The following is a 13,163-nucleotide window of genomic DNA, read 5'->3' on the forward strand; positions in this document are numbered from 1 at the left end:
GTTTTGAGAAAAAAAAATATACATTATGCGGATAAATGGTTCTCTTTAATATTTTTTTAGGTTTTTTTATGATATATTTCAGCCCAAGGTTAATCTGAATCTAAAGCTGATATATACCGTATTCCTCTATTGGTGCCATAGGTGCATGTTCTATAAGTTGTTTCTTATTTTGAAGTGAGCGTAAGTGATAAAAGTGTGGATATTATTATGTTCTTTGATGTAATTTATTCATTATTCAAGTATTTTCTATTGAATATCCTGTAACTACTTTTAAGAGGCCTAATCATCTTTGATTGTTGAATATCCTCTGATTAAAATGCATTCCCTTTTTGCTTTTCAGGTTCCTCAATAGAAAAATGATGTTGACTGTGTTAGATTTGTTCTCTATTTATCATATGATTCCTGGATGATGCTCCCAAAAAATTCAGCAAATCAAATGACTACTGTGATTTTGTATGATATCTCTCAACCTTCTGAAGTTACAATAACATGACTTTATATCATGTCTCAATTTGTGTCTCATCTTTGCTAGTATTATCATTAATAAAAGTTTGGTTGTGTATATTTGACCCAAATCCCCACGTGTTGGAGCCACTTAATGCGAGTTAACGTTATGGAATGTTATTGTAACAACCGTTAATGCTTCTAATTTTTTTTATATGTTTTTGCAGCTGACGCCTTATTGGTTTGTTCCAGAATGTTTTTCTAAGTTCTGTGATAAACTTGCTGAGCAAGAGAAACCTGTACATGAACCAGCTCTAGAAAACGTTGATAAGTGTAATTATTTGCACTTATTTGTGTTATTTCAACATTCCTTATACGGCGTTTTAGTGGGTTTTAAGTAGTGTTGATAGTGTTATTTGATGTCTTTGTCTTATATGTTTAATATTGTATTTTATTTAATTTGAGGCAAAAATCGGAGTTTTATTAGGTTCCAGGGGTGATAAGAAGGTGAAGGTTTGGAGAAATAACCTAAGACCCCTAAAAGAAGTGAAGAGATCGAGCCAAACAAGCCCCAAGGGAAAGAAACGAGTCGTAGCTAAGGAGCATTAAAAAGCCACGACTCATCGCGGAGCAAATGGAGTCCAGAACAAAAGCGACGAGTCGTCCCCATTCAGCCACGACTCGTTGCATATCCACTGAAGTCATCAGAGAATTCTAGAGCCAAAGCAATGAGTCGTCCTACATATGCCACGACTCGTCGCATACTTACTGATCTACGCATATCAATCCAGAGGCTAAGCGACGAGTCGTCTCCAACTTGCCACGACTCGTCGCACATTCACTGAACTCACATACCTCAGGCAGAACAAAAGCGACGAGTCGTCGCCCTTGATGTCACGAGTCGTCGCAATCACGTCAGGTGTCTTTTTTATGCGTTTTGACAGTTACTTTTTGGAGCCACTATAAATAGTGGTAGTTATTTTTTTATCAGGAAGTCAGTTTTTAATTTTTAATTTTTCAGAATTATTTTTCTTTTTGTTCTTCTCCATCGAGAGCTCGTTGTGGTTAAACTTCATTGTTACGTTAAATTTCGTTGCAATTTACATTTACGTTCTTCTCAATTAGTAAGTTTTCTTTGTTTATTGATTTATTATTTATCTTTGTGCATTGAAATCATTTATCATTTTCATGTTAAGTGTTTCAATTAAGTCATCATTCATCATGAATTGCATTTTCATTACCATGTCTAGTGAGTAGTTTTCCTCTCTAGGGTTAGGGTAAAAACCTTAATTCAAGAATGGGATGATGTTTTATCGACTAATTGTGTGAAATTTGGGTCTATGATTAAACCTATGCTTAATGAATCTTAGTTTAAATATCTTTATTAACCTTTTTAATAAAACAGAAGTATGATATTAAGATTAATTTAGGATTGAGATATGTTTAAGTTAAATTCCTATTAGTTTAGCCAATAAAACGAAAGTTTGAGGATTAACACTAGTAAGGTCATAAACTGATATTGATCAATAGAGCGGAAGCTTGAGGTTAATTAGATCACGTTTAATTATGCCAACGACTCAAATTCATATAATTATGAGAGTAATTGACTCCCATGTTAGAATTAGGTGATTCCTGATGCCCTAGATTTGTCATATTATTATTATCTCATATTAATCATTGTCTTAGCTTTAATTATTAGTTTTATTTGCATTCTTGTATTAGTTTCTCAACCCAACTACTTGTTAATCCGTGTCTCGTAGTCATAAATCGAACAAATTAGTTAATTCACTTCCCTGAGTTCGACCCGTTTAGCTACACGTACAACGTACGCTTGCGATTAATAAAATTTACACATCAAGTTTTTGGCGCAGTTGTGGGGGAAGCGACGGATAATTCTTTTGTTTTGTTGATTGATCTACTTGCCACTTGCTTGTTGTTCTCTCTCAAGACCCCTTTGTGTTTGAATTCTTTGAATGCATAGAAGGGCTCGATCTCTAGAGCGATTCGACCCAAAAATCGAAGCTATTGCCCGTATACTGAACGCCGAACGCCTAAAGCAGTTAAGGCGAAAACAAGACCAAATGGCCAATAATGCTAACCAATCCTTTTGGCCAATTGGGTGCGCTCACGCTCACCCAAACTTCCATTCCATATATCGTCAAACCCAATTTCGGCACAGAAAATTTTGAATTGAAGCCTCAGCTTATCCAAATGATTGAGAGGAACCAATTCGGCGGTCACCCTAGTGAGAGTCCTCATGACCATATTGCTGACTTTATAGAAAGGTGTAATACTATCACTGCTAAGGACCTGTCCATAGAAGCGGTGCATATGCGGCTTTTTCCCTTCAGCCTGAAGGATAAAGCTAAGTCCTGGCTCAAGTCCGAGTCCGGAGGCATATATAGGACCTAGGAGGAACTGGCCAATGGCTTTTTGGCCAAATTATATCCCCCACGAAAGACCTCTCAAATCTGGACATAGCTGCAGACCTTCAAGCAGCAGCCTTTTGAATCATTTTACGAGGCATGGGAGAGGTTTAAAGACCTTTAACTTAGTTGCTCGCCCAATCCTTCTATTGAGGATTGTTTGATGAGCACAAGTCATTGATTAACGCCGCATGTGGCGGTGACATGGACTCCAAGCTCCCAGATGACCTCTTGAGACTTTTCGAAACCATGGCCAAAAATGGTTTCTCAAGGAGCAATGAGAGAGGTCCAGTGTCCCAAGGTAATAATGCTGAATCTGAGACCATTAAAGCCCTCACCCAACAAATAGCCAATCTCACTGAATAGATGTCTAAAGTGAGCATGGTAAGCTCCTCCTCTAGTTCTAATAATTCTGCTAGTTCATGTGACAGCTGTGGCGTCTCGGGCCACTATTCATGTACTTGCCCCCAAGTTTACAAGGAGGCAAACACCCTGTATAGTAAACCTCCTGGTGACCCACACTCTAACAGATATAATGCAGGTTATAAGCGCCCTAATTTGTCCTACTCAAGCACAAATGTGCTAAATCCACAGCATCAGCAAACTCCATACCAACACCCACCCCCGTACAAGCAGCAAGCTCAGCCAGCTCAACCTAGTCTCAGGTCTGAGGTTGACGATCTGAAAAACTTGTTGTTTATGTCCATCTTCCTATACAATTCAGAACCAAACTTGAATCTCAGGCAATTACGTGTGTTTCTTGGCTATGGAGTGAATCAAAAGGGATATAAATGTTTTGACCCTTTACAAAATCGGATGTATATCGCCATGGATTGTGACTTCTTTGAACAATCCTACTACTATACCCAGCCTAGTCCTCAGGGGGAGACAGTTAGTGATGACCTAAGCTGGCTAATATATCCAGCTATGATTGAACATGACCCAAAAGAGCAGGTAGGCGAGACTATCGATGTTGATTTTGAAGTCATAGTATCTCATCTTCAGTTCACTCCAGTCCCTTCTAATGAGCATCCAACTGAACAAGAGGTAACACCTGAGCCGTTCACTCATGTCCCTTCTAACGAGCATCCAACTGAACAAGAAGTAACACCTGAGCCCTTAATTGATATATCTAATGATGATGTGCCTAGTGTTGATATTCCCAATAGATATGAGTTACCTCCCAGAAGCACAAGAGGAGTTCCTCCTAAGAGATATGATCCGGAGTTTGAGTCTCAGTCATTTTGGTATCCTATTAACCGAGGAAACGATGGAAATTTATCTCTCACAGTAGTAGCCATAAACACCTCCCAGTTTCCAATATTCTTCCAAAAACCATTGAAGAAGCTATCGGGGATCTGAAGTGGAAAAGGGCAATGGAAGAAGAAATTTCCGCTTTTAACAAAAATGAAACATGGGGAAAGTGTGAGTTGCCAAGAGGAAAGAAGACAGTGGGATGCAGATGGGTATGCACAATCAAATATTTGGCTGATGGTACTATTGAATGGTACAAAGCAACATTGGTAGCACAGGGGTATACTAAGACCTATGGGTGGATTATTTTGAAACTTTCTCACCAGGGGCTAAAATCGACACAATTCGGGTTCTATTCTCAATAGCTGCAAACAAAGATTGGCCACTTCACTAATTCGATGTGAAAAATGCTTTTCTACATTGAAAGATAAAAGAAGAGGTGTGTATGAAAGCTCCCCAAGGTTTTTCTAGTGACTTCAATCCAGGAGAAGGGTGTAAACTGAACAAGGCTTTGTATGGTCTAAGACAATCTCCAAGGGCATGGTTTGGGAGATTTATTGCAACTATGACAAAGTTTGGTTATAAACTAAGCAACTCTGACCATACTCTGTTCCTTAAGAAACAAAATAATTGTATCATGTGCCTAATCATCTATGTGGATGATATGTTCATTACCGGGGATGATGAAGAGGAAATTTGCGCCCTCAAGGAGCAGCTGTCTTGAGAATTTGAAATGAAAGACTTAGGGCGACTAAAGTATTTTCTTGGCATTGAAGTATTGAGATCAAGAGGAGGTATCTTCATTAGGCAACGGAAGTATATTCTTGACTTGCTAGCTGAAACAGGTATGCTTGATTGTAAACCTGTAGAGATACCTATTATAACCAATCATGGCCTTCAGTTGATCAAAGGAGAAAAATTGGCAGACAGAAGGCAATATTAGAGAATGGTAGGGAAACTCATCTATCTCTCTCACACACGACTAGACATTACATATGCAGTTGGAGTAGTGAGTAGGTTTATGCAACAACCACATATACAATATATGACAACAGTTATGAGAATCTTAAGGTATCTGAAGGGTACAAGTAGCAGAGGCATCCTATTTAGGAAAAGTGATCACTAAGACCTTTTAGCCTATACAGATGTAGACTGGGCAGGAGATCAAGATGATAGGAGATCAACTTCTGAGTATTTTACAGTGGTGGCAGGAAACCTTGTTACATGGAAAAGTAAGAAACAAAAGGTTGTTGCCTTATCAAGTGCAGAAGCAGAATTTCGTGGTATTGCAAAAGGGCTAACTGAAGTCATATGGATAAAGAAGCTCCTAAGTGAACAAGGTTTCCCACAGAAGAAGGCTTGTAAATTGTTTTGTGATAATAAAACAGCAATCAGTATTTTCGGAAACCCAGTTCAACATGATCGCACCAAGCATGTTGAGATTGATAGACATATCATAAAGGAGAAACTTGAGAAGAAGATTACAAGTCTTCCAGTTGTAAGATCAAAAGATTAGCTGACAGATATTCTTACGAAAGCAGTTACATTATAAGCCTTTGACCAGATGTTATGCAAGTTAGGTATTGGTGACCCAAAGACCTAACTTGATGGGGAGTGTATGTAGGAAAGTAAATATTTAGAGAATATTTTAATTATTGCCTTTATTATAATTATTCTTATTTCCTTAGATAGCTTTCATAATTTATATATATAGAGGCTTATGTAATTACTTAAAGCTTAATACAAAATCAGTATTCAACTAGCCAAACACTTTATTTTCTGTATTATTTTTTTCTTCATTGTAACCCAAAACAGCCAAGCTGTTTTACAATCACGTAGAACTCATTTTGATAGCTGGTGAAAGAATTAAAATCCCAATGCGTTGCCATGCTAATGGGGAAGCTGTAAAGCATTAAATCACATATGTTTATAATATCGTTGCGTAGCTCATTTCAGTACTAGCACGAAAAAAGCTCAGAAATACGTATCTCAATTTAAATTTGCTACTAAAAGACTAAAATTAATAGCCTGCTATTAAAAAATATCACTGTTTCGGTGATGAAACGAGGAAGTGCAAGACACTTGAAGTACTTGAGAAGGAAGTGTTATCGAGAGCAGCAATTCGCGGAATGAAAATAACCTGAATTCCTGCAACACAAGACGTTAGCCTAGTCCGGGGTGATCTCCCGGAAAACCCTCCGACGTTCAAGTTAGAACGGAGATGCGAGATTAATGAATAAACGATTATAGATTGAACGCAGGAATAGAGACGTCGGGGCCGAGATTACTTGTATTTGGGTAGGCTAGTGAAGAGGATTGTGAGTAAGGATATTTGAAGGGTGATTCTCTGATGATGCTTCCCTTGATGCTGGTTGTCTTTATTTATAATGGTGGAGAGGAAGGTATTTTCTGGGAGAAGGTAGGTTATCATAGATAGTGGTGGGCGGTTACCAGCATAAGAGAAGGAGTCATGATAGTGAAATGGAGAATGGTGGGCAGTTGTCTATTGGATGTTATTATCTTGTGCGCCAAGCAAGGAAGTTGGGAATTACAGAAAAAAGGCCCTTGACCAAAAGTCAAGATCAATCAAAAGGGTCCAATGATATTAAAGTAATATGACATTAATAATTTAAATAAACAAGAGTATAATAATTTAAATAAACAAGAGTGAACAAATAATACCAGGACAATCACTTTTATTTACAAGCTTCAATATAAAAGTAGTATAAAATCTCAAAATAGACCTTAAACAACAGTTAAATGTTAATCCCTTTCTTTATACAAAATATCACCGCCCATAGAAACAAGTAGTGACTTTTTAATGTCGGCAGAAAATTTCTTTTAACTTTTTCTTGATTAAGCGAATTATTAATGATCCAACTCCTATGTCCAGCCAGCAGCAATAATATTAGCTTATTTAACAAAAGGGCAATTAGTTGAACTCTATTAAATGACTTTGATTAGGTTAATTTATGTTCCAACTTGCGGGAAAATTGTGGCTGTACTGAATATTTAAATTTATTACTCTTTTATCTTTTCTAATAAAGTTCTCAAAACAAATAATCACGGGAATAAAAAAAATAGAATATTTTAATATTGTAGATATATTATTTAATTGAATAATTAAGTTGATGGAAGAAAAAAGTAAAGACTATAAATATTTAAAAAATATTATAAGAAAGTTAGAGGGTAAAATATGAGAACCACAACTAATAAAAAAATATTATTATAAAGTTAGTAGGAAATATATAATGACCATAAAAAATATAAAAATATTAAAATGAAGTCAGTAGGAAATATGTGTGGATCATAAGCTAAGCATTATAAGACTATCAAAATGAGGATGAATAATATTACTTTTCAATTAAATCACCTTAAAATGAGAAATAAGAACTTTTTAAGGAATGAAGGGGTATTTATTATAAACTATACTTTGATCTGTTTAGACCGAAGGAATAGGAGTGCTAAAAGAAATTGAGCGAGACTTGAACATAAGTTTCTTTTGAGAAAAAAATCATCATCATCATCAGGGCGGGTTTTGAGGGCAGTCGAGTAGCCAACCGCCGAAGGTCCCCATAAATAAGGGGCCTCATATATTAAATGTTTAGTATTGTATATAATTGTTGTTAGGTAGCTCAACTGGTAATGACTTTGCCATGGAATTGCAAGATTACTGGTTCGAAACCATAAAAAATATAAAAATATTCCCAATACCTGAATTCTCAATCTCTTTAACTTCTTCACGCATGTCTTTAGGATCCTAATAACTTGATTCTCTTTTTAAGCTACACAATATACTTCATTTCTAATTAATTTAGCTTTATATAACTATGTAAGTTTAGCAAGAAAAATTAGAGATAAGGGTATTTGATTGAGTTTAATTTTCACACAAAGAAGAAAAAGGCTTTTTTGAAGGTAAAATTTTTCTATCCTTTTCCTAAGATTGACTTACTTTTTCATCATTCAGGATGTAATTCCAATGGGTATTAATTATTTTTGCTAAATGTCGATAATTTGAATTTAAATTGTTGGTATTAGATTGATTAGATTTATAATTCAATGAACATTTTTCTATTGTTAATCCTACAGTTTGTAATTTTTGTTAATGCATTAAATTATAATAGTAGAATATTCTTTCAATGTTGAGTGAATACATATGGATTTGCTAATTATTTTTACTTAAATAATTGATAATGTGTATTGTGTAATTAATATGAAAGTATTTGATTATGTTAATAATTTTTTTTTCTTTATTTTGAAAATTAATTGGGTACGAAATAGGTTAACTTTTGGGGTTTAAAATGATTATCGCTTTTCATAAAAAATAAAAAATGAAAAATAAATAGGGCTCAATTTTAGAGAAACTATAAAAAATAAATAGCGCCCCAATATTCTTAGCTCCGCCTCTGATCTTCATCATCATACCCAATGTATTTCGCTCATAGAAAAATATGGTCAGGGTCTGGGAAGGGAAAAAAGAAGGCAACTCATACCCATAGAGGACAGTGCGGTCAAAAAGTCCCTCAGCTTGAGAAAGATCTTCAAAGAGAGAGCTTATGATAAAAGCAATATTAAGAAAAGATCCGAATTCTAATCATTATCATCAATAGCCTAATATTGTGCACGATAATATGGACCATGTGAGAAAAGTAACGGACAATTTATATCCGAACCTCATTTAAGAGAGAGGGCCAAGAATTTGGTCAATTTTAACCTAAATACTGAAGGCAAAAAAAATCTACACTTACTCTTTCTAGGGTGAAAAAAAGAATTTATGTTTAGTTACAAAGTATAGCAAATGGCCAAAACCTTGACCTTGGAACAGTAGCATAATTAATTTTTCTAAAAAAGGATAAATAAATCGAACACATAAGAGTAGCACCAATAGTTTTTGGTTATGGTATCTTGAGACACGCCCAGTATAATGGAGACAATATATTAAGCATTAAAGTATGTTATCCAAAAGTAATTAACAATTTCTTAATGTATTACAAAGCTGATGCTTAATCATAAACCCAACTAAAACCCTTTTGTTACCCTTTTAAGCACATGACACCATCGTGATGCCACATGAATTCATCAAACTGTTTCTGAATCCATGTTTTGAATCTGTACTGGTTTTAGAAACATTTTCATCTACTAATTTCCATATTAATTTACAACATTGCATATCAAGCATATCTCTTCCTTCGTAAACTAATAATTAAGGTTCTAGGTTATGTTATATACTCTAATACGCTCCATTACAAGAGAGCCCTTTGGATTTGAAGTATGCACTGAATATTCCACTTTAATGATGGGTGGTTGAAAATTGAGATTTGAGCCTGTGAACTTTTGTCACATTGGCTTTTGATACCATGTCGAGAAACTAATTCAACCAAAAACTTTAGCTAATGATTGAGGTTCTATAATGTATTATATACTAGCTCTTACATGCACATGTCAAAAGACCAAATTTAAAAGGTTCAAATCTGCTAAATACTCTATCAGATTCCCATAAGATATTCCCATTTGTAACGCTTAAAGTAGAGTGGATGAGATTTAAACATGATATTGAGAAAGTAAAACATAATATATCAATCCTAATTTGTCCCATAAAACTTACTATAATTAAGTTTATTACATGAAAGCTTTTTGGGTCGATTAAGGAGCTTTAATTAACGACAAAAAAGGTTTTTTTAGTTGATTTGAATCATTAACACTATATTAGATGGAACGTTACGAGTTTATATTTCATTCAACTGGTCCTCATTGCAAGTACATTATTTAATGCCATGGTCTCATACTTCATAACGTATTGGGCAAGACTTCAACTATAAGCTTAATATTTGGCTATATCATATCCATGTCAATAAAAAATTCCACTTAAAATGAGTTGTTCCAGTTTGATTTTGATTCTATTTCTAAAAATAAGCATTACAACAGATGAGGTATCTGGTTAAGTAGGAACTAGTTAGCAAAAGTCACTTTCCCAATCAAAACTGTAAGATGTAGAAAGTACTTTTAATGCATTATATTGTTGAAACATCTAACTACAATTACTACTACTTGAAATAGCAAAACATGATACCATTTCAAAAAATCTAATGCTGGACCGCCTGTTAAGAATCTATCTCTTTTAGCATCCAATGTCATCATCTGTTGTAACAAAAACAATATTTAATTAGAAAACTACTACAATTCACATACTATAAACCCATATGACCCGTTTGATTATTGATATCAATTAGTATTAACAATAGTTACGGAAATTTAATTTCTACCTTGTGCTAATTTAATCATTTATTTTCTCTACATAATTTAGTGGTATTAGGTTTGGTAATGGAAAATTTTAAAGAAAAAAAAAAAGTTCCCTAAAAAGGTATAACCCATTTTATGAAAATAAATATCTAATATCATTTTTATTACTAGTATTTAATAACGACAAATCAACGCTCAATAGTATAATTAATTAGGTCCACAAATGTGTGTTGGGATGCATGGTTTATCCCAATTAATTAACTTAAAGATGGTGTGCACACTTTAAAAGTTATAGGAGTTTTTCCTTCGCCATATGGTTTTGAAATGATATTTCCTTAACTTATAAAGTGTGCACCTAATATTTCCCCATTTATATGCTGACATTGACAATAAGTCCAGCTAAACTCGTTTATATGCAAAGTCATACCTAATTAATGTTGGCTTGAACCAGGAGACAAGGACGATGATGATGCTTTATTATTAGACAAAGAATAGCCTCCATCATGAATCTGATTGGGCATTGGGAAACCTATGAACCCATCCAATCCATGTCCAATACCCGAAATCTCCTGATGATCATGGTGATTCTCGGAAACTCGTCCATAGTGAGAAAAATCATTGGACTGAAGGGTGCCCCTATGAGGATATACTATTGTATTTGTACCTTGTTGGCCCAATAATACTCCGTGTGAATTAAACAACAACCTACCCAAATCATGCGAATGCTGTGATCCGGGCCACCCACCATCAAACCCAAGACTTAATCTGGATCCTTGCAAAATCTCCGGGTCATGGCTTCTCGGATCTTGAAGTGTATGAAGAGACAAACATAGATCTTGATTACCTAAAATAAACTGATCATCTTGTGGATAGTTCTGAAAACTAATGGTATTACTAGTAGGGAAAAATGATGATGATCCAGTGTGGTGAGCCACAGGAAAACCAGTAGACTCAACATTAACATCAACGGTATGAGATGAACTTGCCATTGGATCCCACGGTGGTAATTGTGCAAGCTTATCAATAGAAGCTTTAGCTTTCTTGATGAGCCAATCAACGGCCTTGCTAGGTCGGTCATAGCCTAATCTATCTTGAATATCATAAAATTGGATTGCTGTGTGTGCAGAAAGACGGAGTCTACGATCTCGCGGGCCCTTAGCTGTGAACACCTTGCTGTGCCGGTCTTTACTACCCGTGCCACGAATTATATGACCTCCTTGTACTTGTACTATCTCCCCTCTTGCTGCTGTATTTTTTAGCCCCATTTTTCCCATTTGCAAGGTTTTTCTTTTTAATTAGGTTTCGGATAAGATTTTTTTTTGGGTCTTACAAATTTCTTCAATTTCACCAAAGAAAAAACAAAATAACCCTTTAAATAATCAGCTCAAATTTTCTGGGTATCCGTCAAATTTGAACAAAAGAAAGAAATGTTGGTTTTAAGGTTTTTCTTTTTAGTTAGGTTTTGGATAAGGATTTTTTTTGGGTATCCTACAAATTTCTTCAAATTCTTAAAAAAGAAAATTACCCTTTAAATAATCAGCTCTAATTTTTCTGGGTATCCTTCAAATTTGAAAAAAAAAAAAGAAATGTAGGTTTTAAGGTTTTCTTTTTAGTTAGGTTTTGAATAAGGAATTTAAATTTCTTCAATTTCTTAAAAAAAAGATTACTCTTTAAATGATCAGCTTTAATTTTTCTGGTTATCGTTCAAAATTGAAAAAAAAGAAAGAAATGTTGGTTTTAAGGTTTTTCTTTTTATTTAGGTTTTGGATAAGGAATTTTTAGGGTATCCTACAAATTTCTTCAATTTCTTAAAAAAAAAATTACCTTTTAAATAATCAGCTCTAATTTTTCTGGGTATCCTTCAGATTTGAAGAAAACAAAAGAAATGTTGGTTTTAAGGTTTTTTTTTTTTTTTTTTTTTTTTTTTTTTTTTTTGGGTGAAAGTAAGTTGGTTTTGTTAATGAGTAAAGCTAGAACTGTAAAATCTGTTTAGTGGTACAGTGGTATAGCAGCTGTGGAAGATGCTGATCCCAATGAAAGAAGGGTATTACACTGTTTCAGGATTACACTGCCCAAATCAAGAAAAATATGGAAAAGTAAAATCAACACATTGAAACAAAATACAGCAGTACAATAAATTAAAGGATAATATGTTGGTTTCGTACAACAGAAGGATGGTTTTAGTGTCTCAAATTGAATTTGGGCAGGAGGAAAGATAATGAAGAGGGGAAACAAAGTAAGTGTCTCCAATATGTTGGTTTTGGAAAGCTACGAGGATTTCTTGAATTTTTAGAGGGTTTTATTAAAATTTTTTAAATAGGGTTATTTAACAAAATAAAATAAAATTTTCTTAGTCTGTTTCACTTTTTAATTTATTTGTCTCACTAATTTTGCATTTTTTTCTTTTTTAACAATAGTTTTATTCTTCTTTTAATTTCAACTACATTCTTTCAAAAAAATATTTCAACTATAAACTTTTATTCCATCTTCATTTTAACAACTTATTTCATTATTCACTTGTTTTTTTTATTTCATTCTTCAACTCAATTTCTCTTTTCTATTAAATTTTAACCATTTTGCAATTTGTACAAAATGAAAGCGACATAGGAAGTATTTCTTACGTCCATATGAGAATGCACCCAAAATATTTTGGGTAAAAATTTAGTGAAAAAGGTAATTGGGTTGGAAAGTAAGACAAAAAACAAATAGATGGTAAAAAAAAGTGGTTAAAATCGAGGTTGAAAGTTAAAGCATAGAACAAGAACAAAGCAATGAAAAACAAGAAAAAAAATCTTATTG

The 13,163-nt window shown here is 34.1% G+C and overlaps 1 protein-coding gene across 1 annotated transcript; it reads right to left on the minus strand.

The window, feature by feature from the left end:
* Positions 1-9,864: 9,864 nt before the first annotated feature.
* Positions 9,865-12,677, minus strand: LOC130815225 (transcription factor TCP10-like). The gene is made up of 2 exons (XM_057681617.1): positions 10,792-12,677; positions 9,865-10,262 (listed from the first exon to the last, which is right to left on the minus strand). The coding sequence occupies exon 1, from the start codon at positions 11,636-11,638 to the stop codon at positions 10,796-10,798; it is 843 nt and encodes a 280-aa protein (XP_057537600.1). The 5' UTR covers positions 11,639-12,677; the 3' UTR covers positions 9,865-10,262; positions 10,792-10,795.
* Between the last annotated feature and the right edge of the window lie 486 nt (positions 12,678-13,163).

The sequence above is a fragment of the Amaranthus tricolor genome, chromosome 1, assembly GCF_026212465.1.
Source record: "Amaranthus tricolor cultivar Red isolate AtriRed21 chromosome 1, ASM2621246v1, whole genome shotgun sequence".
Taxonomy (NCBI): domain Eukaryota; kingdom Viridiplantae; phylum Streptophyta; class Magnoliopsida; order Caryophyllales; family Amaranthaceae; genus Amaranthus; species Amaranthus tricolor.

Coding starts and splice junctions, on each gene's coding strand:
- LOC130815225 (XM_057681617.1), bottom strand. CDS start 11,638: ATGGGAAAAATGGGGCTAAAAAATACAGCAGCAAGAGGGGAGATAGTA.